General features: G+C 52.0%; 5 protein-coding genes across 7 annotated transcripts; 2 read left to right on the top strand and 3 right to left on the bottom strand.

Moving 5' to 3' along the window:
- Positions 1–4413: 4413 nt before the first annotated feature.
- Positions 4414–5771, top strand: LOC105700359 (pyridoxal phosphate homeostasis protein). The gene is made up of 4 exons (XM_012426133.1): positions 4414–4578; positions 4713–5073; positions 5137–5378; positions 5445–5771. The coding sequence occupies exons 1-4, from the start codon at positions 4507–4509 to the stop codon at positions 5529–5531; spliced, it is 762 nt and encodes a 253-aa protein (XP_012281556.1). The 5' UTR covers positions 4414–4506; the 3' UTR covers positions 5532–5771.
- A 20-nt stretch (positions 5772–5791) lies between these two features.
- LOC105700358 (myosin regulatory light chain LC-2, mantle muscle) lies at positions 5792–7140 on the bottom strand. The gene is made up of 5 exons (XM_012426132.2): positions 6932–7140; positions 6580–6867; positions 6353–6519; positions 6198–6290; positions 5792–6119 (listed from the first exon to the last, which is right to left on the bottom strand). Exons 1-5 carry the CDS (start codon positions 6983–6985, stop codon positions 5903–5905), a joined length of 819 nt encoding a protein of 272 aa, XP_012281555.1. The 5' UTR covers positions 6986–7140; the 3' UTR covers positions 5792–5902.
- Positions 7141–8966: 1826 nt separating this feature from the next.
- Positions 8967–12805, bottom strand: LOC105700360 (myosin regulatory light chain 2). Of its 2 annotated transcripts, none has more exons than XM_012426135.1 (5): positions 12668–12805; positions 10653–10892; positions 10201–10384; positions 10023–10095; positions 8967–9665 (listed from the first exon to the last, which is right to left on the bottom strand). In XM_012426135.1, exons 1-5 carry the CDS (start codon positions 12668–12670, stop codon positions 9512–9514), a joined length of 654 nt encoding a protein of 217 aa, XP_012281558.1. In that variant the 5' UTR covers positions 12671–12805; the 3' UTR covers positions 8967–9511. The 2 variants fall into 2 exon arrangements, with proteins under 2 accessions (XP_012281558.1, XP_012281557.1); XM_012426134.2 differs by lacking the exon at positions 12668–12805 and adding an exon at positions 11095–11245.
- LOC105700357 lies at positions 11398–21850 on the top strand. Of its 2 annotated transcripts, none has more exons than XM_012426131.1 (21): positions 11398–12738; positions 14112–14398; positions 16037–16342; positions 16529–16751; positions 16845–17010; positions 17079–17301; positions 17469–17754; positions 17903–18168; positions 18240–18423; positions 18496–18735; positions 18815–18905; positions 18975–19225; positions 19311–19485; positions 19630–19901; positions 19984–20095; positions 20200–20286; positions 20382–20516; positions 20583–20857; positions 20946–21070; positions 21242–21397; positions 21464–21850. In XM_012426131.1, the coding sequence occupies exons 3-21, from the start codon at positions 16315–16317 to the stop codon at positions 21580–21582; spliced, it is 3414 nt and encodes a 1137-aa protein (XP_012281554.1). In that variant the 5' UTR covers positions 11398–12738; positions 14112–14398; positions 16037–16314; the 3' UTR covers positions 21583–21850. The 2 variants fall into 2 exon arrangements, with proteins under 2 accessions (XP_012281554.1, XP_012281553.1); XM_012426130.1 differs by having other exon boundaries at positions 11398–11579; positions 11672–12738; positions 14112–16342.
- A 563-nt stretch (positions 21851–22413) lies between these two features.
- LOC105700261 (tyramine receptor 1) lies at positions 22414–26396 on the bottom strand. The gene is made up of 6 exons (XM_012425938.2): positions 26247–26396; positions 25618–25755; positions 23838–23950; positions 23295–23628; positions 22761–23079; positions 22414–22649 (listed from the first exon to the last, which is right to left on the bottom strand). The coding sequence occupies exons 1-6, from the start codon at positions 26391–26393 to the stop codon at positions 22474–22476; spliced, it is 1227 nt and encodes a 408-aa protein (XP_012281361.1). The 5' UTR covers positions 26394–26396; the 3' UTR covers positions 22414–22473.
- Positions 26397–27303: the final 907 nt, after the last annotated feature.

Below are 27303 nucleotides of genomic sequence, written 5' to 3' on the forward strand. Positions count from 1 at the left end.
GGCGTGCAGGGACGTACGTGTAGAAAGGATCCGACAGGACCCCAATCGGTTGATCCTTTGAAATCCTCCTTGGCTTCTCCTATTTCGACGATAAAATAGACCTCGTTAAATCCAACCGTGGATTTCTTTTTTTTTTTTTAAAGTACCTGAAAACACATGCCCGATCTATGGGACGTTTGGAAATAATTTCGATTTCTTTTTTCCTGTCCTAAGAATTACCCCGAAAAAATTCCATTGAACCCGAGAAATATTTTTCACTGAGAATTTTTGGAAGTGGTTTCTTATGTGGAAGGGTGGAAGGAGGGCATCACTTTTTGGGACTTTTCGGTACGGTCCTGTAGGAGCGAAGAGGGGAAGTTCTTAACGCTGCCAAGAGCTGCGGTCAGGGTTAAACGAGAGGACGTTGATTATGAATTCCGAGCGATCCTCTAATTGTTATGCCCCTAATTATCATTAATTATCGTTTAGACCGCCGGCAAATGGAAGCGGGCCCTCGGCCCCTTTTTCTCTCGGGCCGGAATTTCTCTGGGATTTCTCTCGCATTTCTGAGACTCTCCCTGACGTGTTAATTGAATGGGGAACAAAAGGAAGGAGACGCGGGGAAACAAGATGGCCGCAAATCGGGCCGATTAAGGACCGCTTAAATTTCGAACCTTGTCCGCTCCGCTCCCGCGCGACACGGCCGCATGAATAATTCACCCGGCAATTATCATGAACACGTGCTGTAATCGCGTAAGACAAACATAATTACGAGCCGATGTCGAGCGCACCTTTGCCTACTTACACCTTGCTCATTAATCGGGCAACCGTTGAGGTACGATTAAACGTCCTCGTTTATTGCTCGGCAAGTCATTACTCCGTTCTCGATTAAAAAACCACAAAAATCCATGAAAAATTCCACGGACTCCCCCATGCAGGAATTATTTGAGAGTACCGATTCGGCACGAGTGTACAAAATAATTCTATAGTACCACTCGAAGAAATATTTTCTTAATTCCTAGAATAATGATTTCACTCGAATAAAGTGTCATAGTTCCGAGTGAAAAAATTACTCCTTGATTTAAGAGAATTTTTCTTTGGTTCAATAACATTTTTTTTTTCTCGGTGCAACTTTGTACTTGGTGTAGGTACGCATCAGATCCGGCTGCATTCCGCGGGGAAAAGACCGTCAGAAGGGCCTATCTCGAATCGGCGCATCTCGAGAGGCTTTGATGAATAATGTATGTCTCAATTACGCGTACCCGGTTGCGGCCTGCCTTTCGCGTTTTCGCGACTTTACGGCGTTCAATTAGCAGCGGCCTCCTCCCCGCGCGTCTCGTAGATTTGCCCCTCTCCACCTGGAATTCATTTGCACCTTGGCTGGAAATCAATTATTATTCCCGATTTCCGCGGCACCCTTGTAGTGGCTCGAAAGCGCAAGGCAGCCGATAAGCCGATAAGCCGATTAGCCGATTATCGATCTGCACGCACGGTCTCGGTGCATCGGGGATTCGCGTAATGAGAGCTCGCGTTTTACTCGGGGCGAGGGATCGGCCTTCTCGCTCGAGGCGATCATGACCTACGGTACGCCCACGACTTTCCCACGCCGTCTTTCCTCAGACCTTTAGCATCCGCTGTATCTCAATCTCCCCTAGAATGGCCGTCTATAAATCCGTAATCGATCCCCTCCTGGACTACCGCAGGCCAGCTACCGAAATTTTCTGGAAATCCCCCAGAAAAGGGAGAATTTAACAGAGGGATGGAGTACCACCGGAGGTGTGACCCGTCAATTCAGAAAGTTGCAATTGCCGAGCGATTCGGGGTATCTCCATGCCCGACTAAGTGGCTCGTTTCGGAAACCGCCGGCGGGCAATCGGCGCCGCGATAGCGCGAGGCCTTATCTCGAGCCGTGGAAATCGCATTGGCCACGGTAGGGAGAATTAAATGCAATTCGCGATAGGCTATCGAAGGCAAACGCGGCGCTCGAGAAAGGCTCCGTCGAGTAGAGGCCTGCGGACCCCTTAAAGTGGGAAAAGGAGCGAGATGGGAGGGTTTCCCGGGCGATCGAAATCGCGAGGTGGAGTTTTCCGGGCGGGCAAAATGGCCGAGCTCGGCTTCGGCGTCGAGATCGAGGCGGATCGCCGGCCGTAATGGCGCGCGACGAACTCTCGGCCGCTCGTAAACCGAACGATACGTTAATTGCGAGCATGTCGATGGCTTTATATCTCCCGTTTAAATGCAAATGCTCGATTGACTCGACTGCGGAACGATCGGGAGTAAACGCGCCATTGGCGCGATTATCTCCGGCTAATCGACCCTCGGTTCGATTAATAATTCGGTCCGACGTCGCCCACTCGTGACGCGACGAAACGGAAAACGCGGATATAATGAAATGCGTCTTGCGCAAGACTCGATTACGGCGGAGGGAACGAGGCGCGAGTATAAGGCCCACTAATAGAGTGTTCCAGGAGAGGGACCCATTAGCGGGCCCCTTTCTAGGGCCCTTTCCCGGCCCGAAAATATCCCCGAGTCACGGGTCGCATATTAATAACACCTAATTGCGCCTTCCGAATCATGCCCGCCGCGCGGAATGCGCTCCGCGGGTCTGACGCGACGGATTCCGCGTGCTCGGCCGGGACGTCGATGGACGTCCGCGAGATGAGGCCCCTCGATAATGGCCGATTCCTGGTAGCACTGTTTTGACTTTTCGGGAACGACCGGGCCCCTCGAAAGGGACGCCCCTGGACGCGTCTAATAATTCCTTGCGACATAACCTCAACGTAGAAAGTACCGGAACCACGTCGGGCAGAGTCCCGCGCCAAGTGCACGCGGTGGAGATTTATCATCGGCTTATTTTCGACGCGTACATGGAATCGTGGCCAGTGAGGTTATGTAATCGCTCGGAAGCTCCAGTTCGGGGAATAAAAGAATCCGTCGCGACGCTATAACGCCGCGAGGCCGCAGAACCGCGGGACTATAAGCGGTAGAAAACAGTGAGCGGCGGACTATCGCTCGACGTTCTGACATTTTGGAGTCTCTCGGGGTACGTGTTGCGCATGCGCGAGGATCTGATAGCCGTAACAAATGACATCGTCGAACTGGCATCGCGCTATCTCTTAATCTCGCGGCGCTCGCCCGCCGGGATAAGAATTGACCGAGGCCGCGGGGACGACTCACCTGGCCGGGAGGGTCGAAACTAACGCGGCCCGAAATTAACGCCGGCGAGGAAGTGTTGTCCATTCCGCGGGCGCTCGCCCGGCCGGAAAGTGGACGATTCTTCTCCCGCCGTTAAGGGTAGCTTAAGCGAGCTAGTTAGAAGACACGACGCCAGGTTATGAGTCTAAAGTGGAGATACGAGGAGCTTTGCTTGTAACACGTGTTGTTAACCGGTTCCACCTTAATTGTCTTAAACGGGGACCATAATAATTTTTGTTTTATCTCCTACGTGGGGCCCCTTTTGTTTTGACATTGTTCGTTAACCAGGCCGGACTAACTTTCGCTGGAAACGCGTTTAGCCCGGGTTGCGCCAACTCTCCCCCGCGCAGCGACGAGAGCCCTCGGGAAGTGTCCTCATAGGTGGAGATGTTTCCACCGGGACAAGATTAACGGCTCTCGGTCGGGGCCTTACCCCGAAAAAGGGCCCGGTATCGCGCGAGATATCCCGGACGAATTATTATTTCGATCCCGGGCGACGTGGACCTCTTTTGATCGTCTTTCCTTGGGTTACCGCGAGATTTACCTTCCGTTTAATTCCTCTTAACGAGGGATTTAATTCCAACGGGAAAAAGGCCCGGGACCCCGTCGACACGTCGCGCGGCGCTCCGTGGAAAATCCATCATGGGCCCCGTAGGGCCGACCATGGGATTCGGGTAGACCAGTGTAATAGTCCTTAGTTCGGCTTGCTAACAAGTTTGGCTCTTGGAGATGCGAGATAAACGGGCCCCCGCTCCGGGCCGGTTGACCGGTCCGGTGCGCCGCTATTTATAATGAGCCCTAGTAGGATACCGATCGCCGATTAGGGCATTCTCGAGCGATACTTCATCGATCACCGAGATCGCCGATGGACGCGCGTCCGGGGACCATGCTCGCCCTCCGGTGCGAGAAAGGAATTATTAATTGCGTACCTGCGGTTCTTGGGCCCTAGGAAAGATATCCCGCCATGTACTCTTCTTCATAGAACATCCTTTTTGAATAAACCCCTTCGTTGTATTGATTTCCACTGTTTCACCCGATGAAACCCTGGAATTTATCCTCCGTCTTCGTTTTACTGTGTTTGAAAAGGAAATGCGGCATCCGAGGCCATCTTTAGGTCTCTTTTGTAAACGCGGATGTGTACGCGGTTCGAGGAGGGAACGGCAGGTGGCGCCAGTATCGACTCCGTGAGAAGATGGATGCAGCGCTAGTTTACTATGTGCACAGTCTGTCAGCTGTCAGTCTGCACAGGACTGTCACAGCCGGAGAAAAATTTGGCCTGAGCTCTGGCTGGAGTTAAATTGTTTTACGGTTCGTTTTGGCGGTATAAAAAATATGGTCGAAGTGGCAGGGAATTTGAAGATCGTACGCGACAGAATCATTGCAGCGTCCACGAGGAGATCATCGGTGCGTTCTGAATTGCTTAAATCGAGGTGTCAGATATGACATTTACGGCTCGAGTTATAGGTTAGGAACTCCAAGATATTTTTGTAGAATTATGGTAAAATAGGTTGACGAATCGATGTGAAACTTTTCTATAGGAATATCAATACTTTGAGCCACGTTTGGTGGCCGTGAGTAAGATCAAACCTGCCGAACTTGTAATATCTGCGTACGAAGCTGGCCAGAGGTACTTCGGGGAGAATTATGTCAATGAACTGGTCGACAAGGCTAATCATCCTGCCGTTCTTGAGAAATGTAAAGATATCCGATGGCACTTCATCGGTCACCTGCAGAAGAATAAAATTAATAAACTGCTGGGCACCCCGAATCTTTATATGATCGAAACCGTCGATAATGAGAAACTTGCTACGGCCATCCATGGTGCCTGGCCAAAGTTCCGAGCTCAAGACAGCGCGAGATTAAAAGTCATGGTTCAAGTGAACACAAGCAAGGAAGAAGGTAGATCTTTCTATTGGGGTGATTTTCAATTATTTTATCGTTAAGTTCTGTTCAATTCGTTAGATAAGAATGGCTGCGATGTGAAGGACGCACCAAGCCTGGTTAAACATGTTTTGGAGAATTGTACAAATTTAGAATTTGTGGGACTCATGACGATCGGCATGTTTGGGTATGATCATTCCAAGGATCCGAATCCCGATTTCGTTGCTTTAAAGCAATGCAAAGCGGACGTCTGCAAGGAATTAAACCTTGATCCTAAATCGGTCGAACTTTCTATGGGCATGTCCAATGACTACGAGCACGCGGTAAGTCGAGGATAGAAAAGGAAATGGGATTTAAAATTTGGACGTGAAAGAAAATGTGACTTCTAGGTGGAACTTGGTAGTTCAAGCGTCAGAGTAGGCACTGCAATTTTTGGAGAGCGACCAAAAAAGGAATCTCAGGCCCAACAGACTTGAGATAAAAATCATAAGTTGTACACGAGATACTTAGGGTAAATATTCCATTGTACCCGATTTATGTCAGATACTTAAAATGCACGAATTTGGGGGGCTTATCTTCAGGTACTTATTTTTACTCGGTGGATGTTACATTAATCTATGTCAAGGGGCTTCTTATTTTACCTCGTACACGGAGGAATATTCCTAGATGAATTGTACATAACAAAGTGTAAATAAACATGTGAGGTTCAATCGAAATTCCCGACGATATACGAGTCTTGAAGATGATACATTTTTTATTTCAAGCCATAAAATGATAAGATAATGGGCTGAAAGACTGCGGTGGGTATTTGCTCGATTAATTTATCTTAGCCATTTTTCATCGTGCCTCACATCAAGGACGTTACTTCCTTTCCGGTCCTTTCCGCTTCTTTCTCGACCTGCCTACTTTTATTCACGTTTTGCAGTCCGCAGATGTCATTGCAAAACGCAACGTAGTCGATCATTTTGTCTCCTTGGTTCGAGTACAAAGGAGCATCTTCCAAAGCTCCATCGACTTCGTTAACGGTGAACCTCTCACCATACGATTGCAGGTCATGCCTTATCCTGTAAGTCATTAAAATCATATTTAGTACATACTTCAATCTCAATAAACGGATCCAACTGTAAGCGTACACGAAGTACCTCTCTTCACTGATCATTCCATTCCCTGCGTAGTCCCAGTTGGACAGGGCCTTTGTAAGCACGTCTTCAGGGTCCAGGACGGTCGCCTTGTACCTGCAATTATTGGATCACACTTTCTTCGAAATGGAATCAAAAATTTATTTATGAAACATTACTCGAACGATGCGACGAACGAGTCGAAGTCCACCGGACTCTTCATGTCCGAGAGCATCCGTTGAAGCTGTTCTTCGGGGACGTCGGGCTTCCCCAAAGTAGCGAAGGTATATTTCAGATCAGCCACGTCAATGATTCCGTCTTGATTGATGTCGAACAAATGGAAGGCCTGAAAAATCGACCACCCCTTCATGAATCCTGCCGCCCATCTAGATGCGAATCGCCCAACCTCTCTTAATTCCGCCAACTTCCTGAAGTCGATTTCCTGCAGCCCTTTGGTGCGCTTCGGGGTGCCAGAATTTTCGGAAGAATCCACCAACGGTTTCTTGGCTTTGGAATCCTGGATGCTCTTCCTAGGGCCCTCTTCCGAGTCTCCGGAAACACTCCTCGCTTCATCTCCCAGTAGAGCCTTCTCTTCGGGGACTTCTTCGGGAACCGGATCTCCCTTGTCGGTCCCCCCGCTGGGCTTTTCTTCTCCATTCTGAGGCTTTCCCTCCGACTTCGACTTCTTCCTTTTCTGTGAGTAGAACAATTTAAAATGACTTACAATTAACGCTCGCAAGCCTCGTCCTAGGTCTCACCGATTTCTTCTCGTTCTTCAGCTCCTGATTCTCTCCCTTGTCGAGGTCGGCCATTCCGCGGCTTGATCCAGCAGCTATGGAAGCGAATCCGCGAACTGGCAAGGTGCATCTCCTCCTGGCCAGCTTTATAGATGGACCATGCAGCCCCCTCCATGAAGTCGCCTCTTTGGGACCACTTCCAGCAAGATTAGTTAGCCGGACACCGAAGTGACGGCTCTTCAGGGTCGCGCAACCGCGGAAATCCGCGCGGATTAATCGCCTTCCCCGATGCTCCCGATGATTCCTCTCGACAAATCGCGATCAGCAAAGTGTCCGGCCTGCATTGCCTAACTGCTGAATATTTGGATAACCGGCGCGATTTATCTAGGGAAATCTCGCCTCCGGGTTGTGTATCCCAGAGGTTGATGCATATCAGGGACATCAATCGGGTCCACGGGCGCGTTTAGCAGCACCCTGGACAGGATTAAAATTAATTCCCGCGTTTCGAGGGACACCATTCGATATTTCACCCGAGTAATTGATCGATAAGACCGATCGGGGGACCGGGGCTCCGATAACTCGAATTAATGGCCGTCGTCCGCGCTTGGCAGGGTGTCATGGCGCCTGATCTTCGTTGGGTCCAGGGACCAGAGAAATAAATCGCCTAGCGCCTGGTCCAGCCTGGAATTGGGTGATGCTTTCCGAATTAAAGTGCGTCATTTGGCAACTGCCACTTTCCACTTCCGGTGATCCACCTGTTCCTGGGACATCGTTCATCCATCATACCTCCAACGTCCACCAGCTATCTCTTGTGGCGCGCGTTTCGCCACACGCCAGTGTCCAGCTCGCCTCGAACACCGAGACGTCGACTTGGAAACCTCGTCTTCAAGAATTGGTGAGTCCGCCAAGCTGGGAATTTTTTATAAAAATCCTCGCGTCCTTGAAATTCTAGTCAACACCCTCCGGCACCTCATGGGAACCGCGAAGCTTTGGGGGTTTACATTTTATTCCCATGTAAGGTTTAGCGTTTATTCGAGAATTCGAAGGGTCATTTGGAAGAGGAAACGTTCACGTAAATGGAAATTCAAGGCTGGGGCTCTCCTCTTTCTGGGATTTCAATTTTAACGAGCTTTTCATCCGCAAGTTGGACCATGCGGAGATCACGGCGCCATCTTGCTGGGGGATGGCAAGGTGTCTCTTCGTCTCCTCTTGGCTTCGCCAGGAGGTCTCTACATCTCTTCGGCATCTTCTGCAGGAGCCAGCCTCTCGTTATCCGATTCGAGTACGAGCATTTCCTGACTTATCGACGTCGTCCACGGTACTCGTCCGTGCTCTCCCCCTGGTTGCGAGTTCTTCGAGCGGCTCGGAGATGTCGCCACTAGACCGGATCCCGAAATAAATCCCAGGAAGGGAAGGAACCCCCGCAGGGGATTTCCGGTCCCGTAACCCGTCGACAAATCGGCATTTCGAGACCTACCTTCGAGGAAACTCGCTCGGTCGAGTTTCGGGAATTCTTTGAAAATTCTCGAGGCGCACAGGTGAACCTCCGGATTATTTTTAATCCGAAGCCCAGCGCCTCAATTACGAGGGAGTTAAATTTAGTCAACACTCAGCGCCGAGTATTCTGGGGCCGAGCCAAGTTTAGAATTGAGAGGCGTCTCCTCGGGCGCAATTTCGAGCCGTTTCGAGCTACCGTTCATTTTCGGGATGCGGCATCTTCTTCGGGAACCCCCTCATCCTTGCGACGCCCTCCTTAGGCAAATCGGATGATAGCTGCACCCGACGTGAAAACCATCGGAAATAGAATAAGACAAACACCCTCCACCCGGTGACGCTGTCGATTACGAAATCGTTAGGAATGCTTCTGAAGAGGTCCCAAGATTTTCAGCAATTTATTCTTAGTCCCGCCTTAGATGGCGAAGAGTGCATTTCCCTTCAGGGCTAAAGAAGAGCCCCGGAAGTGTTGCGTTTCACCGCAAGGTCCAACCTCTCCCCCGAATAAATCTCCGGATTGGCTCCGCGTCCAAACGTCCCGTCCAGTGAGAAACACATTGCGTTAGATATACCTCCTTTAATAATTATTTCCTTTTTTTATACATTTTTTAGTCCTTTACTTAAGAATCCTAGGGTGCGGCGTAAGACGGTGGAAAGACTCGCGCCGCGTGGAGGGTATTTCGTGGCGTCGACACCGCGACGGGGATGGGTCCCTACGGAGAGGGCCTAGCCGGAGAATGAAGAACGCATCGTGTGTAGGTGTGTGTGGAAAAAGATTGTATTTCGACCAGTTCGTCTCGACCGGTCGACCTCGCGGTCTAAGCCGGGACCGGAGCCCGGGGGTCTCCGTCTGTCGCCGCAACACGCTGAGCCCTCGCGGGTCGAAATCACAGCCGTCCTCGTGGTGTTTGAAAATAGGTTTATTGTATGAACGATAATATGGACGCGCCAGCCCCTCGCCCGGGGACGTCCTGGACGGCCAGGTGCTCGAGGACGTGGCCCCGGGTCGCCGCAGGCGAGTCGTCGATCTCCCTTCCGCTGCGCCGCGCGCACCGTGGCCCACGGCGATCGGAGGTTACGTCCTCGAGCGGAGGTCCTCTAGGTCCTTCATTCGTCCTCGTCGTCGCCGGTTCCCGTCAGCATGGCGATCAGGCTGGGGGTGTCGATGAAGCCCTTGTCGTCGATGTACATGTTGTCGTACGCGTCGTTGACCTCCTTCGCGGAGAACTTCTCGCCCCAGGTCTGCAGGGCGTGCCTCAATCTGCGAAGGAAGAAGAAGGGAACGACCCCCCGGTCAGCGATCATCCTGAATCTCGATCCTTCGTGTTCTAGGAGGGACTGAGGACACCAGGGCCGCCGAAGACGAGACAAGTGCCAATGCGAGCGGCCCTTCCGGGGAAATTTCAGAGTCTACGACGGGCAAGGGTCGGCGAAGAGAAGCTCTCGGAATCGAAACGTTGACCGGTTAGTGCTTCAGATAAGGGCATCTGCACAGCGTTTATCAGACTTAGACCGTTCGTCACTCGAACATCATGGCACTGGGATGCCCGAGGAGGAGGACTCGGGCTCGGGGTCCGGGGTCGACGCCTCGAAGAGTGGGCGCGAGGACTCGACTTACCTCTCCCCGTCGATTTTGCCGTCCTCGTCGAAGGCCTGGAAGGCTTTTATGACGACGTCGTCCTCGTCCGAGCCTGGAAGAAGAGGGCACGCCGGTTAACCGATGATCCAGGAACGTTTAACTCTCCGGGACTGTCCCCGACGTCGAGGTCGAGCTACGACGGAGGAACCGGGATTACCTGATCCTGACATGCGAGTGGCGAACAGATTCAACAGCTGGGTGAAATTGATGGGCGCCGGGGCCTCGTTGATCATCTCGTCGAGCTCCTTCTCGGAGGCCAGCTTGCCCAGGTTGTCGAAGGTCACGCGCAAGTCGTTCTTGCTGATGATGCCGTCCTTGTCCTGGTCGATCAGCTGGAACGCCTGCAGATCCAGCCAAAGCAAATTAGGTGCGTTCCCGGCGAGCCGGGGCGAGGCCCTCGGCACCGCCCTGGGCCTTATGCCGACTTCCTTCCTCGCACGGGGACGCCCGGTCTGGCACAGAACACAAGAGGAGAAGAAAGAAATGCCCTTCTTCGCGCGAGGAAGGAAAGCGGTTTGGTCGCGGCGGCCTCCCGCGACCTCCAGGGGCTCTAGATAGATTAACCCTACAGCCGGGAGAAATGGACCCGCTGACGATGTCCTGGCGTACCTCCTTGAACTCGGCGACCTGTTTCTGAGTGAACATGGAGAATACGCTCGAGCCTGATCGCTTTGCTCGCTTGCTGCCGCGGCTACTCGCTCGCTGCGATCCGCTCGGCGTGTGGGTGGTGGATGCATGAGAAGACGCTGCCGGTTCCGACGCTGGAGGCTCCGGAGTTGGCTCCGGAGGAGGTGCATCCTTCTTCTCTTCCTCCTTCTTCTTGGGCTTCTTCTTCTTCTCCTTGTCCGCCTGGAATCAAAGCGTTCTTCAAAATGCCGACCCTCCGGTCGACAGGTCTGACGTTCCGGCGAATCTCCCGGACTCGTGAGAGAAAAATTCAAAAACGAAGAGCCCGAATTTAAAAATTGCAAAAATTCAGAAATAAAGTACAATCCCAAGGATGTATCCTTCCTTTCAGATGCCGAGGAAATCCAATACTCTCCTGACGTACCATGAGGGAGGCTTCCGGGTGGACGCGAGGGATCGAGACTCCGCCTCGTCGGGTTCCGGGTTCGGACGAGGAGCAAGTCTCCTCGGAGACGATTTCTGGCTATCGAGGAGGCAAACGTCGAGGCGTAGCCCTGGGAGACTCGGAGGCGAATCGCGTCTCCGCTGGGAAACTCTCGAGGCGTCCCTCTCTTCGGGCGCCCAGAATAGAAAAGCTACCCGAGCAGTCATCCGGCATCGAAGGCGACGCGCGGCGCCGCGACGCCGCCCGCCAAGACGTATATAGACCGGCCAAAGAGCTTCCGACACGGCGGACGGCCTCTCGAGTTACCATTGTTACGTAATTTCCCTGCATCTTCGATTGGCTCTGCGCGAGAAACAAGGAGAGAGAGAAAGAGAAACGAGGGTTCCTTTTTTAACCGCCATGACGTCTCGAAGACGTCTCTCCTCTTGAAATCCAAATCGACAGAGAAAAAGTCCAGTCTCCAAGTAATGGAAACCCGCTCCACTTCTAATATCGCTTGGAATTAATTTCCTTAATACCTCATCTCCGAGATTATAAATATTTATCGGTTTTTTAGCCTGCGGATGCGGAGATCGAGCAACCGAGGTCTTCCGGGCTGGAGCAAAGAGGAACGAAACGACTTTTCTAGGGTCCTGCACTTTCGGAGCGACCGCCAGATCTCGTAAGGATATCCTCCTCTTTGGCCACTAGGAGGACCTCTTCTTGGACGCTCCAAATGGAGAGCCGGAAATTGGACTACGTCCGTAATACCTATGAAACGCTCAAAGAGATACACCGTTCGCCTTTCTCGTGTAACTTCTTTACCCACGACAAACGGCGGAAGAACTTTACGAAATTGTCATCCCTTGCCAGGAATTTCTTGGCCTCGTGGGAGCGACGAGGACGATTTTTCCGACGAGGTTGCGAGGATGATGCCAAAATCGAGGAGGAAGACCCTTGAAAAAACCAAAACGTAAGGATTGGCCCCCAAAGGAGAACCGCGTAAAAATGTCATGTCTCGCAGACGTTTCGCCTGAGTCGTCAGGACTAACGCACCCTCGTGTCCTTAATCACGTCGACGAGACATTGCATTTCTAGACGGCTTGAATTATGAAGTCAAATTGATATCTAACAACCATGGAAGCCTCGAGACCTTAAGATGGCGTGAAAGTGGTCAATCGTTTGTGAAACTTTTCTCCGAGCTGGATGTACCGTGCACAACTCTACAACGAGAATATGGAGGCCGGAATACGCGATTTGGAGAAAAGTTTCATAAACGAGTCCTCTGACGCCACTTTCGTCCCAGCTCGATAGATCAAGACCCCCCACGACTCGAGCGTCACTGTGTCACTCAGCGCCGACGAAGTACACTGTTCACTCCGCGTAATCCTTGGGGAGGATGTTCCCCATCCCGGACACTTGGTCCCACTTCCGATTAAGGTGCCCAGGACCGAAAATCGAGACTCGGAAGTCCCTGGGCGCACCTGCCTCGCCGTTTGCACCTGCAGGATGGGAAACCCCAAGACTCGGTCCAACTTCCTGTCTCCACTTCCGACCCAGGGTCTCTACTTACCATGGTTAGAGCCGGTTTCTGAGAGGATGGTGCGAGATGGTCACGACGAACCAACTGTCCAAGTAATAGAGGTGAACTTGTCTAAGTAACTTTCGGATTCTTCCCCCACCAGTCCTCACCAGCAGGGGTGCCCTGGCCCGGTATAACGCCAACGCCCATCTGACCATATTTAGTGCGAGCTGCCTCAAAATAGCGCCCTTTCGCCGTTTCGACTAAAACAGTTAGCTTGAGCTCAGGCTCGAGCACGGAGCCAGTTCGCCCGTTCCGGAGCGGAAATATAAGTCAAGGGTGAGCGATCAGGGGGTCATCCCCCGTCTTGCTGGACCAGGATCGGAACCAAGACCCAACCCCGAAGGACCCATCCCGTTTCCTTTGGCCATCGGCGACCCGGGACCACCTCTGTATCCCCTTTTCTTGGGTCTCCATCAGAATTGGGCCCCATTTTGGGCCCCAATTTGGGACCCACTCCACGCTCCAAAGTCGTTTCCGCCTCCTCGGGAATGCGTGCTCGCATTCCTCGCCCGTGATTCCGGGCCCCGTCTCGCCGCTGCTCCTCGACGATCGGCTCGGCGATATCCCAAGCACGTGGACTCCGGAAATAACTGGCCGACATTCGAGCCGCTATCTGCCATCGAGCTCGAGCTTCCTATTCCATGTCAGCCGTTCGCGCGTCCTGGCCTCCCGGGTCTGACGTTTCTGGCCCTGGGAGGAAAATCACCGAACGGACCTCCTGAGCTTCTCATACGACTTTATCTCCGCTGAGGAGGTCTCGGAGATGCCGATGGAGCTGCTGGGTCTGTAAACGATCTTCTTCGTTTCCTCGACCTCGATGAGTCTCTTCAGCGAGTCTGCGCTTCCTTCCGGTCGCGCCGGTACTTCCTCAGTAATGAAATATGAGATTCTGGGTGCAGAAGTGTAAGTCGACTCGCGGTTAACCCTTTAAATAGGAAATCATCGATTTGAGGTCGGAAATCGTGGGGGAGGTTTTTGGGTCACGTTGGACGCTTCGTCGAGGGGTGGCATGTATTCCCGTCGCATGTTCTCCATGTTCGGTCGCTGCTTTTGGGCAGGTCCCTTTGAAACCGTGAATCGAGTTCAATGGAAAGTAATACCTCCGATCGATCGCCAGGGCCTTTCAGCCATCGGGAGGGAATTGGCGGTGTGGCGAAATTCCTCATCGCTGTGAGAAAAATTTCGTTTAACGGGGCGATTGCGCGCCGCTCGTTAATCGGTTGTGAGAGTAATTGTAGGTGCAACGAGTCTTTAATTAAATCGGACGGTAATTTATTTGCCTGCCAGCAACGGCACATTTAGACGGAGCTGCTTCTCCCTCGTCGAGGCGCGGTCTCTCTCTCTCTTAATCCCGTTAATTATTTTTAATTAATTCCGCCGATCTGCGGACGGTCAGGGGTAAATCGAGTTCACCAACAGGAGGTCCTTGCAGGCGGTGGAGGCGAACCAGTCGACGTTCAGGATGAACTTTGTCACCAGGCAGGTGGTCCACACTGCCAGGAGGTACAAGAAGTGCACCACTAAGTACACGTCTCTGTGACTTCGACGGAACTCTTCGGGCTCGACTTCAAGCTGCGCCTCTTGTCTCGAAATCCAGCTGAGAAGGGAAACAATGGAACATTTACCCTATTTTCCGGTTTTGGGTAATGAAATAATGATTCTGAATGCGGTACCATCCGACGTGTCTGGTTGCCACGACCTCGCCGCTGCAATTACGAGGTGCTGGTCAATCGGGGAATTATTCGACCCCGAATAATTAATAACTATCTGTTTTATTTATTTACGCTGCCCTGGCGCTGGACACTCTGTGCTGATACGCGAGATTCGCCAGAAAGTCCGGATCCCACATGCTTCTCTTCTTCGCGGATCCGCGGTATCTGTATAAACGGAACTTTCAGATTTCATATTAAGAAGTTATGAAAGTGGCAACCGAAAGCTCAATCGTTTATGAAACTTTTCTCCGAATTGGGTGCATCAAATCGTTTCTAACTTTACCACGTTAATATGGACTGCATTAATTAATTTTGCGTTTAAACTATATTAATTAACAGATTTCTCCGATATTCGTTTATGTCGACTTACGAGCACTTAGTGCACCGACGCGTGCAAATTTCTTCTCGCATCTTATCATCGCTCTTTGTGGAATTGCGCCGTCTCTGCGGTCTCTTTTGTCGGCTGTCTTTTCCGTCTCGGCTAGGAAATTTTCCCGATGACGTGTAAATATTATACGTGATTACTGTATATCGGTCTGATTAGGGAAAATTATTACTCGAGCCTTTCGTCGCATCCGTCGAGGACGTCGGCGGTGCTTCTCGGGAATTTCGCCAGGAACTTGAAGGCAAGCAACGTCTTCAGGGAGTCGACGAGACTCCGGAGCCGGGCGCTTTTCCAGACCATTTTTCCACGCACGATTAATTTTCCCGACGCTTAACGAGGTTATTTTCCCTCCCCCTGGGAGATAGCGAAGCTCGACCTTTTTCGGTGTTTCCTTGAAACTGGCGACGCTCGAGCTCGTTTAAAGGGTGCAAAATAAGTGCCGGAGGAATTCTCCCGGAAATATCGGCCACTGGGTTTCCCACCCTCTGGAGCGTTCCTCCAAATAGCGGATAGCGACCCGGGGAAAAATGAAATAAGCAATTGGGTCAGTTTCCACCCAGTCACCAGGAACGAAGAATTATGAGCACTTTAATGCGGAGAAATTCTCCACCGGGCGGAGTTCCTCCCCTTTCATTTTCCCTCTTTTTCCCCCATTTTCGGCTTTTCCTTTTGCCCGCAAATCGCGCCGGGTAAAGGCGTAAAGGCCGATAGAGCGGTAATTTAACTTCCGCGAAGGCTCGAGCAAAGATTTCCCTTTAATGTTTAATTTCCTCTTGTTTCTCCTCGTCGTCTTATCCGTCCGATTGTTGACGGGGCGCCATTACTCGGGATTATTTTATCCTCCTCTCCTTAATGAATCCGTCGAGGAGATTACCTCGTTGCACCGCGACTCGTTACCACGTCTTCGGGATCGTCGACTGGTAAATCCGTCACGGTCGGTAAGTCAGCTCTTGACAGAAGTCGAATTGACAGCGCCAGGTGGAGGATGGACGGCCAAGAGCACGAAAGTGAAACCTTCGTTTGCACGGAGGAAGACACGAATACCTATCAAGAGGGACGTGATGAAGAATCGAGCCGGCCCAAAGTGGCTGCTAATGACGAAGTCATTTGGCAAAATGATTGCAATTAATGGAGGCGCGAGTTGGCCGACGACGGACCCCGAAGAACATCTATAAGAGCGCGCTTTACGATGAGATGCATCGCCAAGGAATTTTTTCGTATACTTCATGCATACGTATGACGACGTACCGACATTTGCAGGTCGCTGCAACGTCGATAAGCAGGGAAACCGAGCCTGCCGAGCACCGGTGACCGGTTTCGGGGTCATCGTTCTCCGATTCTCATCGACTCCCACCACCATCTCCATGACCATGAGTGAAATAAGAAAGTACAAGTCGGTTATACCGTTTCTCGAGGTGAGAGCCACAGTTCTGGACAAGGCAGGCAACGGGACGGAGGAATGTTACCGATCATCCGTCCCGAGGAAAATATCGAGCAAGTCGAGGATGCGATAAACCAGGATTTGTCCTGCAGAGAGCATGGAGTGGCTCCTGCTCTTGCTGTTCGGTGAGCCTGGAAAATCTAAGGGGAGGGAAAAAATCGTAAGGAAATCCCCGACGGTCGAGACCGCGCGGATTTGTCGAGACTTTTTTTTCCCTCGCTGTCCCGCCGGATCGCCGTCGAATTTCTCGGGAAAATCGTAGGTGGTCGGATTTCCATGCAGACCGTTTGAAAGGGACTTTTCACTTGCAGCCGTGAGTGGAGACGCACTCAGACTCGCGGCTTACGTTTCTTCCGGGGGCCTTCACGGTGAGATATGGTTCGAGAGTAGCTCGAAGGACGGCGTGAAAATCCGGCTGGCTTTGCAAACCACTCTTCAGTACCCGGACCAGCAATGGCTCTGGTCGGTCATGGAGTTCCCGGTGGAGTACACCATGACGAATGGGAGGTGCGACGAGCGACGTCTCGGGGACACGTGAGTCGGGTCTTCCTAAATCCTGGAATGGCGGTATAAGATAATTCGGGATTAAAACGCGTTTCCGAATATTTTCCTGGATTTTTCTCTAAGGGTCCTCGACCTGACGGAACTCGTTGGTCCCCTGGAGATGCCTGGGAACGAGACAGGAGTAGTCGAGGTCCCAGGACTCAGCCTGGCAGGGGAAAAAGGGCTCTGGGGGAAGAGCCTGCTCCTGAGGGACACCTACAGCCCTAGAGTCATTTGTGCCTCCATTACGGTGATTTTTTTTATTCCTTCGACCTTTCATCCACCTCGGGAAGGATACATCTGACTTCTCTATGGCAGGTTCTGGATAAAAATGCGGAAAAACTGGCGGAGGCGCGTTTCTTCGGCGCGGTAGCTGGAACCGTATGGTTCCGATGGTTGGGAGGCCAAGCTGGAGACAACACCAGCGACACTATTATTTATGCTAATTTGCACCATGTCTCGAATCGTGGACTAAAGGGGGCGGATTTCACGGAGCACCATTGGAAGATCTACGTCACCGACATCTTCGACATGGGGAAAGGTCAGGAGCTTACGGTCATACGAAAAGGTCATTCCTATATTAATGAAATAAAGGACACTTTTCATCTTTCGATATAGGAATGATCTTTTCTTAACACCTTAAAGAACGCTTCAGAGTTTCTCAGGAATTCTTCGGAATCGTCAGAAATCCTCTCTATCCGTTTCCAGAAAAGGGAGACGACAACTGCAACGTATTGCAGACGGTATTCGACCCCGACAACGCAGGATCGTCGAAATCAATCGGCGATATCGATTCTCGCTTGGGGAAGATAAAAGTGGCGGTGGATTCGAGGAAGTCGTCGAAAAAGCTCTACAGAGATCCGGAATTGTCCTTGCTCCCAGCCGATCTCCTAGGACCTCATCGTTTGCTGTACCTTGTCGTCTTTCATCCCACCCATGACGACTCTTTCCTGGCCTGTGCCAGGATCAAACACCATAGACCGATAATCGCTAAGTAATTATTTTTAACCACGTTCCCCGAGGTGAAGAGCGATTCACTGAGAATAATTAAGGTGTTACGAAAGGTCATTCTCAAGATATCAAAACGACAAATATATAATATATAAAGTAACTTTTTCGTGACATTTTAATATCTGCTCCAGGGCACTCGTGAACTCTCTTGGGGTCAAAGGAGAAATGACGTTGACCCAGGAGACCCCGTTCAACCCGACGTGGGTCAACATTTCCTTGACCACGAACAACGATCTCGAGACTAGACTCAGGTACGCCACCAAGATCGCAGCCTACAGGATCCACGAATTACCAGAGGAGCCAGGAAGGTCCTTGAAGCAAGACAAGGAGCCTTGCACGACGACGAAGAGGATGTACAATCCCTTGAACATCGAGGAGAAGAGTTCTCCTCCACCAGGTTGAGTAGATTCTCTTCGTAAATGTATTTCGTTCCACCCTGGATGGTCGATAACCTTCGTGGTTTAAAAGGATATGGAACCCAGGACCAGTACGCGATCGGCGATTTATCCGGGAAGCTGCAAGGACGCAAGGAAGGATTCTACCACAATGACATTCTCCCTGGGAGTGCGAAATTAAGCGGCATTTATTGGGACACGTACTTACCCCTTTCCGGTGTACACAGCGTCGTGCACAGGTCCCTCGTTTTGCACAAGTAAGGCCCCAACACCGCACATGGAAAAGGTTTATTGGGAACGAGTTCAATAAAGGTATTCCCCAAAAACAGGTACAACGAAACGGACAACAAAGGAGTGATCCCATGGGTGTGTGGATTCTTCGCCCATCACCTGCCAAATAACGCCGGGCAGATATCGATGACGACCCTGGAGGTGGTCTTCAGGTACCCCATAATAGGGAGGATCATCTTCAGGCAGGCCAAACACGAGCGGTTGATGGACACCACCGTGATAGTAGAAAATCTGGTCCATGCAGATGGCAGCGCGGTGAATAATTCGGCGGGTCACAGGTACACATGCACATTCAAATATTTGATATCCAAGGGGAATGAATTTCAGGATCCGTTGAAATTAATTACCTTGACTCAGGTGGATGATCCACGACGACCCTCCTGGCAAGGACTACTACAACTGGACCGGGAGATGTCTGTCTGCAGGTGGTCCATACGACCCTTACAAGGTTTGTCATCCCGTTTAGGCTACTCTTCTCCAAGAAAGTGTTTTTTTTTTTTTTAATTTGACAAAACAGGTCAACTTGGATCCTGACCATCCGGAGAGGTGTACCTCGGAGGAGGTGACTCTGTGTCGACTGGGCGATCTATCGAGACACGGCACTCTCGAGATCGCGGGCACCAAGTTGCGAGGACCTCAGGTGTCGAGGAGATTGTTCACCGACTCGATGCTGCCGTTGGCCGGGTCCAGCAGCATCCTCGGAAAGAGTTTGGTCATCTACGATGACCACGGTCCGGTCGCCAGAGGCGAGCGACTCGCTTGCTCCAGGTGAATCCCATCTCCCCCTCGGGAAGTGATTTATATTAGTGGTAACGAGAAAGCTCTCCTTTTTTCTCCTCTGTCCGCAATGCAGAATCAATACCGTCTATAGAAGAAAGGCGGTGGTGAAGGATTGGTTCGGGAACGGGGAGGAGGCGACGGTGAGGGGAAAGTTGGAAATAATCCAACAAAGCGAATATGATGTCACCGACGTCGAGGTCGATCTCGAAGGCTTGAACGGGAAGATGAGAGGGTATCACGTCCACACGGTACAGTTATTATCCTCAGGCTCCGCTTCGGGAAATGGAAGGAAGGGACATCGTGCCTTCCCCGTTTCCTCGTCCGTGGGTCTACGGAAGAATTATTTCCAATTATTTCTAAAATATCCCCGGGGCCAATTTCTCGATTTCTAGACGCCAGTCGAGATAGATCTGGCATTCCCTTGCGAGGGTACATCGTTGTACGGTACCTGGAATCCACTGAACGTGAACATCCTGAAGGTGCCTCCACCAGGGGAGGGTACCACCGATCAGTACGAGATGGGCGACCTCAGTGGGAAATTTGGCACTCTGGAGAACAGGAAGAGATATCGTGCCGTCTATAACGACACCATGCTTCCTCTGTTTGGTCCCAGGAGTATCCTGGGACGGAGCGTGGTCATCCACAAAAAGGATAAGGACCTCAGGTACCTAAAATAATTCCGGAAAAAAGGCACGAGGCGGGAAAAGGAAATCGTTAAAGTATACTCAACGTCGATGCGATCCTAGGTGGGCATGCTCGACCATAGAGAGAGGATATGCACCTTCGGAAGCTCGGGAGTTAAGAGCCATCGCATCCTTCCATCATCCCCAGGGATTCGCGTACGGATACATAAGGATGGTAAAACCGATTTGATAAATACAGGAGCTTGGATGTTACGCCTGGAGAAATGTGCCAGATAAGGGTTAATAGACGAAGTTGGATTGAAAGGGGTTTGATTTCAGACGCAACTGGTGTACAGAGACGACAGCAAGAGCGAAACCATAATCGAGGTGAATCTCCACCATCCTGGGAAGCACGATCGGAATGTGGTGAGTCGATCGGTTTCCTAGGAAAGTTCCCGCGATACTCGGAATTGCAGTCACGAACCACTAGCTCTGGAATCCCGACGAATTCTGGTTTCCAGACGAGGAACCATAATTGGGCCATTTATGTGAACCCCGTGGGCGTGGACGCCACCGTGAAAATCAAGGACACTCGATGCGTGGCCGCGGGTTACCGGTGGAATCCTTATTTCACCCAGCTGGCGGATCCTCTGAACGTAATATGCATTTTTTAACTTTTTTCCCCCCTCTTCAGGATCTGATAAACTCCGTTCGATCTCCAGGAAGACCTCTATCGACAAGAGTGTGGTCCAGATCTGCCATTGAGATGCCACGTGGGGGACGTCTCCGCGAGATTAGGACCCATCGACATCGGCGTGGAGAGGCGCGTCTTCACGGACCAAAACTTCCCCCTGGAGGGCCCCGTCTCCGCAATGGGGAAATCCATAGTGATCCTGGATAAGGACCTGGGCAACGACCGATTTGCCTGCGCCAATATCGAGCCTGACAACGACATCGTCAAGTACGCGAACATCAGGAAGCCGCCTCGATTCGTCGTGTAAGAGATTTTGTAGCCTCGAGACAATTGGTCCAGGATAGGTGGAGGAGGTTCCAAGAGATGTCCTTGATAAATATGTGGATCCTAGGGCGCAGTTCCTGGAGGACGTGAGGAAGGTCCTGGGCGTCCCCGAGTGGATGCTGTCCATCGACGGCAGAAGAACGAAGATCCTTCACAGTGGTGGCTGCGTGCAATTCCTGATGCATTTCAAAGGTCTGTAAGATTTCCTCCCACGGGGTTCGGCATAAAGGGAGCAAAACGCGGTCTCCTATTCCCCATGGAACCGAGCTACAGCTGGCGCCCCTCGTCTGTTTACAAATGCATTGCTTCCCGTGCCATTTCGAAGCGGAGACTGAATCTCTTCCGACTCGCGGCTGCCCACAGGACCCATCGCCAATAAACTCGAGCAGGACTTCAGCAAACTCATATCCACCGGAAAACTGGAGGCCCCGAGCTTATACATTCCAGGATACACGCCGATGAAGAGGAAGAGCTCGCTGGGGTACCGGCAATGTGGAACCAGAGACCCGAACGACAAAAGTGAGCAATGAAATCACCGATGATCGATGAACGTTAGGTCCGACACTCCATGAAATCGAATTTCAGGTTTCAGCTTCTTCAGCAACGCCGCACCCTCCCTGACGCGCCTTCAGCCGTCGTTTTTCCTGCCTCTAGGATTAATCATGGGAGTCCTGCAAGCAGTCCAATACCCATGGAACGTGTAGGGAATTTTTACAAGATGTTAGGTGTCACGATTGACATCGGACGAGGTCCTGGAACCTGACGCCCCGAAGAGTGTCACGATCCACCAAGACTACGCGATTGAATGTACATTTCCGAGCTCTAGGATTAATTATGGGAGTGTAGAGAATTTTTATAAGATACCGGATGTCACGATTGGCACCGGACGAGGTCCTAGGAGCCTGACGCCCCGAAGAGTGTCACGATCCACCTAGACCATGAGATTGAATATACATTTCCGAGCTGACAGCAGTCCCTTTAAACGATGTCTTTAACTCTCCGGCTTATGGGGTCGGACCTGGGGCGATATCGGTAAATCCTGCAGCCGAAAGTAGGCCGAACAGGATGTCCAGTCACGCAACGAGGAGATCCCTGTTGCGGTACTCCTGGTACGAGAGCGTCCACGATGGCCCCTGCTCGGCAAAGTGTCTATTGATCTGCCTCGAAGTGGCTGTTTATCGGAGGACAATCCGCCGGGGCTCGTAAAACCGTCGCAACAGTTACCCTCGGTAATTCATCCGCCAAATGGACGAACCAATGGAATCGATTCCAGTGTTTGCTTCCACCCAGAGCGACGAAAGGGGTCCCGGCGTCGATTCGGAACTCGAGGTCCCGCGAAATAACTCGACGACTCTCCATTACCTCTCTCTCCCTTTTTTTTTTTTCGAACGGTCGATAAGAATTTATTAGGGTACAGTCCACGGCTCGTAACTCCATTCCGGAGAACGCCGCGAGGGACCGGCAAGCCTGGAGTCCTCGAGTCTCCTGGACCCGCGTCCCCGAAGGAAGAATCACAGTCGTTGCGGCCTGGGAACGTGTCCTGGGACGCCTGGAGATCGCCGATGTCAGCTTCTCCTCCGGGACCAGGCGAGACTTCACGTCCTGGACGTCTCCTTTCTCCAGTTGGTCGGCACCTGGCTCTTCGGCTCGGCCTGGTTCAGGGCCGCGCGGTCCTTGCAGCACTTCCGGCACGTCAGCCTCCAGAAGGCCAACCGGAAGTCGGCGGAGTAGAAAGCGTAGATGAAGGGGTTGATCGCCGAATTGATCCATCCTGAACAGACGAGGCAGGATGCATTTCAGGACCAAGTCCTGTCCACATTTCCAAGGCGAATCTATCTCGTCGCTACATTTCATCGAAGGGACTACTCTTCAGGGTAAATACCTAGCCACGTGAGCGCCGGCATCAGGGCATCCGGCGGAGCCATGGGAACGAACGGCGTGGCCAGGTAGAGGATGAAGAACGGCAACCAGCAGGCCACGAAACCGCCGACCACGACTGCCAGCGTCCCAGCCGTCTTGGTCTCTCTGGCTACCCTGTTGATGCAGCTTTGTTGCTGAGCCCTCAATCCCAGCCTCTTGCAGGTGCTGGCTCCTTCCCCAGTGGCCTCTCCCCCGGAGCGTTCGTAGGATGCATTGCCTCCGCTCTCGGATGCTGCTGGGCTATCTGCTCGTTTCGACCGCAGACTCTTGGTCCTCTCCACCTGGACCGGAAAAGAGATTGCCAACGCTCCTCCATCGGGATGGGAACTCCAAGGTGCCTTATTATTTTAAAACGTCAAGTCTCCGATTTTTCCACCGAAGATGGTTTCCTCGATTTCATCCCACGGTTGCTTTAACTCCATTCAAAGTATTAAGAATATTTTAATGAGACTAGGGTTTCCCTATTTTTCTCAGTGCAGGAAGAGGCGATACTTGCGAGAAAATTGCGCCGTTTGTGGGAGGGCTCCGACTCGTTGGTCTCCAAGTGGCGGTGTCTCCCGGCGATGACGCACGAGATCCTTGCGTACACGTACAACATGACTAGCATCGGGAGGAAGAAGGATCCCATGGCGGAGAATATCACGTAAGAGGAGTCCATGTTATAGGAACACTTGCTGCTGTCCCTGTTGGTGGCTCTGGGGAAGCAGCCCAGGAGTGGAGGGCTGGTGATGGCTCCGGCCATGACCCAGACGGCGATGATCATCAGTCCGGCCAGTCTTTTGCTCCTGCGTCTTCTGCTGTAGACGAGCGGCTGCGTAACCGCCAGATACCTTTAAGAGAAGTCCAGAGAGAATTATTTCAGGGTTGGGTCCTTCATTCGGGACCGCCATGAAGAGTTACGCCGTCGTCGCGTTCCAGTACCTGAACGATTTTCGATACATTCGAATTTTGAGCCGGTACCATGTTGGCATCACGTCAATACCATGTCAGTACCGTAAAGCAGATTAATACAACGTTGGTACCACGCAAACTTACTCACCTGTCTATGGAGATGGCGCACAGGGAGAGGATGCTGGCTGTGCAGAGAAGGACGTCCAGGGACACCCAGGAGTCGCAGAGGACCTCGCCCAGCTCCCAGGTCCCTCCGTTTAGCTAGCAGAGGTCGTTTGCAGAGTTTTAGTAGCTACCAACGGAGCGAAGGCAAATGGGCCGAACGGTAGGATAATTATTTGAGACCTCCGGAACGCCCGGGAGGGTCGCTTCCTTGGGATTAATTAGTTCGTAGAATACCGCCAACTTTCCCTAGGGACTGTCTGCTGGGAAATTCCGACCGCGAAAATACCGCGACGCTTCCCGGGTGCCTTCGCTGCTGGAAATTTCACCGAGGCGATCCCTGCGACCTCCAGGAGTTGCCTCGATCGCGATCGACGGCCTCGCCCTCTCTCTCCCTCTTCAGAGGGGCGGATTAAGTTCTTGGCGTTAAATCTCCGCGGATTTTACAACTAATCGATCCCGAATAAAGTTCTGATTAGTTGGGTCGAACCCAATCAGCGGCGTCACGCCGGGGCCGGAAGTTGGCCCGCTTCCGGTTCTCGGAGTTCCGCGAGAACTCGATCCGCGGGCTCGAGGGACTCGCCAAGAGCGGCCGCGGAAGTCGAAGAGGAGTGTCGAGTGTCAATAGTCGAATCGTCCAATCTAAATGTAAAACCGTCCCTCGTTATCTCCATGACAATTGGCGACGCGCAAGACTCATCTCAAACTTCGAGTCCCGCGGGAGAATTCTCGCGAGGCTCTCGAGTGGCCGCCATTAAGGTGTTATGAAAGCGTCATTCCGTATATATCTGAATGTCAAAATATTTATAAAACCTTTCCCGAAACCGGGTGAAAATATGAAATTTCATAAGCGTCACGTTGTTCCTTTTTTGACGTTTTAATATATATATATAGAAAAATCCTTTCGTCCCACCTTAAACACGAGATCCGGAAATTCCGCCTGGAGGACGCGGAATGTCAGGATCGCCATTAACGTCGACTCCGTTGGGTCGATAAACCGCGATTTCTGAAAACCGAGCCCGGCTGTATATTGCGGCCGATCGGACACGGATTTCTCGTGTCGCGCGGAGGACGAGCGAAAGCTCGCCCTGCGGATTCCGTGTCGGGCGTGGATTTCCGCAGGCGAAACGCGAGACCCGCGAGGCGCGTCTCCGCTGTGCGGGATCGGAAGGGAAATTAACGGCGCGCGGCCGGAAATGATGACGATCCGGCACGTTTCGGCCGCTCTGGATTTTCATATTTTTTTTTCTCTCCCGTTTGTTGAGTGCGGAAAGTGGAGGCGCAGCCACGGAGGGATGGAAACAAAGCGGCAGCCTCTGATACCGGAAGGGCGCGTGTCGACGCCCATTCATCCCCCGATGCATCCCGATGTATCGATAAACCGATATCGACCGGCCGATAACGCCGATGCCGTCGTCAATCGAGGGCCCTCCCGTGTTCGACTTTGCCGGGCGGAATATAAAAATGCGGAAGTGTTCCGCGGGCTAAGTAATTATCTCGGTTCCGCTCGCCAGATTTCGAGGGTGCATTGTAGTTGGGAGTGATTGATGCACTCGAAAAAAAAAAGTTACGACTCGCGTTACTAGATGCGCCTGGTCAGAAGATTCCTGTAGTCAGGACCGATTAATATGACTAGAAAATTCTGGTTACCCACATTTTTTCATTTTTTTTTTTTTGAGCGCGCGGCCTCATTTCGGAAATTCATTAGAGGGATTGAAACGTTTTGAAACTCCGAATTTGCGGAGGCAAGCCCGATTCTAGTGTACCTGGAGCAGCACGGCCGGAGGCATCACTGCCAGGCCGACGAGCAGATCCGCAGCTGCCAAGCTGGACACGAAGCAGTTGGTCACCGAACGCAATCGCCGGGTCGTAATTACGGCTGCGATCACCAAAGTGTTGCCGACCTGAAACGAGATGCGCCATGTCGTGGGTCGGGGTCGCAGAGAGGAGCGTCGAGAGGCGCTCGACACGGGATGGAGCACTTCAGGGCGGCAGAGCGCGGAACATGCCGCGTTCCGCGCGCGGGACGCCCGCGGAAGTCCCGCGGAGGAGCCGCAGCCTCGGGGGGTAGAATCCGGGCCGCGGGAATTTTTCCGCTGCGGGAATTTCAACGGGGGCCCCTCCCAAAAGAAACGCCGCGGTTCCTCGAAAATACGGGGAGCGAAAAACTCACTTTCCAAGGAAAAAGAAATTCTCAGGTCGAGTGGATCTTTCCTGCCCCGGTCGGCGAGGTAAGATCGAATGAAGTGACGTGTCTAATTAGACAGACAATGATCGAGTCTTTGGAGAAAAATTTTATATGTATATATTTTGACGGATTTTGGTGGATTTTCCGCTCAGCGTTTCAGTTTCAGGATTCGGGAGAGGCAGGATTTCGGTACCGGGAGAGGCTTACAATCGTGACAACGATGAGGAGGCAGAACAATGCTGCCAACAGCACGTCGGTCCAGTCTGGCAGGAACTCGGATTCTGGATTTCCCTCGTTCGCCGTTCCAGTTTGGTTCCACCGGCGATCCGCGTAATCCGAGCTCGCGTTCGCCATCGCGGTCAGCCGCGATCCATCCGCTCCGATCGGCCGCTCCTGGCCTTGGCCTCGACCTCGACCAGAGAGGTGGGGACCTCGTCTCGAAAATGGTGCTCCAGGACCTCCAGGGCCTCCTGGTCCAACCCTCGGGGAGCCCTCGACATCTCACCCGAAAGAATCCTCCGGATCCTGCGGGACCAAAATGGCCGTCCGATGCTGCGGCCCCATCCTCGACCTCTTCTCGACCGAGAACTCACCCTCGCCGAATCCTGCACGGAAAACGGGACATTTGCAATTTCTACCCTTGGGAGAAACATTCCTACGATTGAAAGATAGTAGTTTCTCTTTGCAACGCAAATTCTAATTTGCTGGAGCAATTTCTCGTAATGACCGGGAATTATTTTTTTGCTACCGGCGAACAAAGGAATTTTCTGCAATGCCAACTTCCCATGGGGAACTTAATTTACCCGACCCCTGATAAATTCATGCAAGGACTCCTTCTTTGCTCGTCCCATACATCTCCTTCGGCGCCTCTCGGTGATCTGGGACGGGAGATGGATAGGCGCCCTTTGGGCGAATCGATCACTTTTTTACAACGCAACAATCGCCACCGAACCGACTCTAATCGATACAGGCTTCCTCAAAGGAGGGCGAATTCTGCACTCGAAAAGAAATTCCGGTTAATGATTCTAACCGGATGCGCCTGGTTAAAATATTCCCATAATTAGCACTGACGAGAAAGTCTGATTCATACCCTGAGAGAAACGACTGGCAGGACGAGGAACATCCAGGAACAATGAAATTTCCGAACAGAAGCGAAACCTCGGAACGAGTCCGATCTTCAACAATAATCGAGGATAACCGCGTTTGCGGGTGAAACGCCGCGGTCGCCGCGCCAGCGGAAAACGAACGATTTCCACACGAATGG

Source organism: Orussus abietinus, unplaced genomic scaffold (assembly GCF_000612105.2).
Source record: "Orussus abietinus isolate OABI.00-Male unplaced genomic scaffold, Oabi_2.0 scaffold18, whole genome shotgun sequence".
In the NCBI taxonomy this organism is placed as follows: Eukaryota; Metazoa; Arthropoda; class Insecta; order Hymenoptera; family Orussidae; genus Orussus; species Orussus abietinus.

Coding starts and splice junctions, on each gene's coding strand:
- LOC105700359 (XM_012426133.1), top strand. CDS start 4,507: ATGGTCGAAGTGGCAGGGAATTTGAAGATCGTACGCGACAGAATCATT. Junction 4,579..4,712: donor CGTCCACGAGGAGATCATCG/GTGCGTTCTGAA, acceptor ACTTTTCTATAG/GAATATCAATACTTTGAGCC. Junction 5,379..5,444: donor CCAATGACTACGAGCACGCG/GTAAGTCGAGGA, acceptor TGTGACTTCTAG/GTGGAACTTGGTAGTTCAAG.
- LOC105700358 (XM_012426132.2), bottom strand. CDS start 6,985: ATGGCCGACCTCGACAAGGGAGAGAATCAGGAGCTGAAGAACGAGAAG. Junction 6,868..6,931: donor TGAAGAACGAGAAGAAATCG/GTGAGACCTAGG, acceptor TTCTACTCACAG/AAAAGGAAGAAGTCGAAGTC. Junction 6,291..6,352: donor TCGTTCGTCGCATCGTTCGA/GTAATGTTTCAT, acceptor CAATAATTGCAG/GTACAAGGCGACCGTCCTGG.
- LOC105700360 (XM_012426135.1), bottom strand. Junction 10,385..10,652: donor AGGTCGCCGAGTTCAAGGAG/GTACGCCAGGAC, acceptor CTGGATCTGCAG/GCGTTCCAGCTGATCGACCA. Junction 10,096..10,200: donor CACTCGCATGTCAGGATCAG/GTAATCCCGGTT, acceptor CTCTTCTTCCAG/GCTCGGACGAGGACGACGTC.
- LOC105700357 (XM_012426131.1), top strand. CDS start 16,315: ATGGAGTGGCTCCTGCTCTTGCTGTTCG. Junction 17,755..17,902: donor CATAGACCGATAATCGCTAA/GTAATTATTTTT, acceptor TATCTGCTCCAG/GGCACTCGTGAACTCTCTTG. Junction 18,906..18,974: donor GTCCATACGACCCTTACAAG/GTTTGTCATCCC, acceptor TTGACAAAACAG/GTCAACTTGGATCCTGACCA.
- LOC105700261 (XM_012425938.2), bottom strand. CDS start 26,393: ATGGCGAACGCGAGCTCGGATTACGCGGATCGCCGGTGGAACCAAACT. Junction 25,756..26,246: donor TCCTCATCGTTGTCACGATT/GTAAGCCTCTCC, acceptor ATCTCGTTTCAG/GTCGGCAACACTTTGGTGAT. Junction 22,650..22,760: donor GCCGGCGCTCACGTGGCTAG/GTATTTACCCTG, acceptor TCGTCTGTTCAG/GATGGATCAATTCGGCGATC.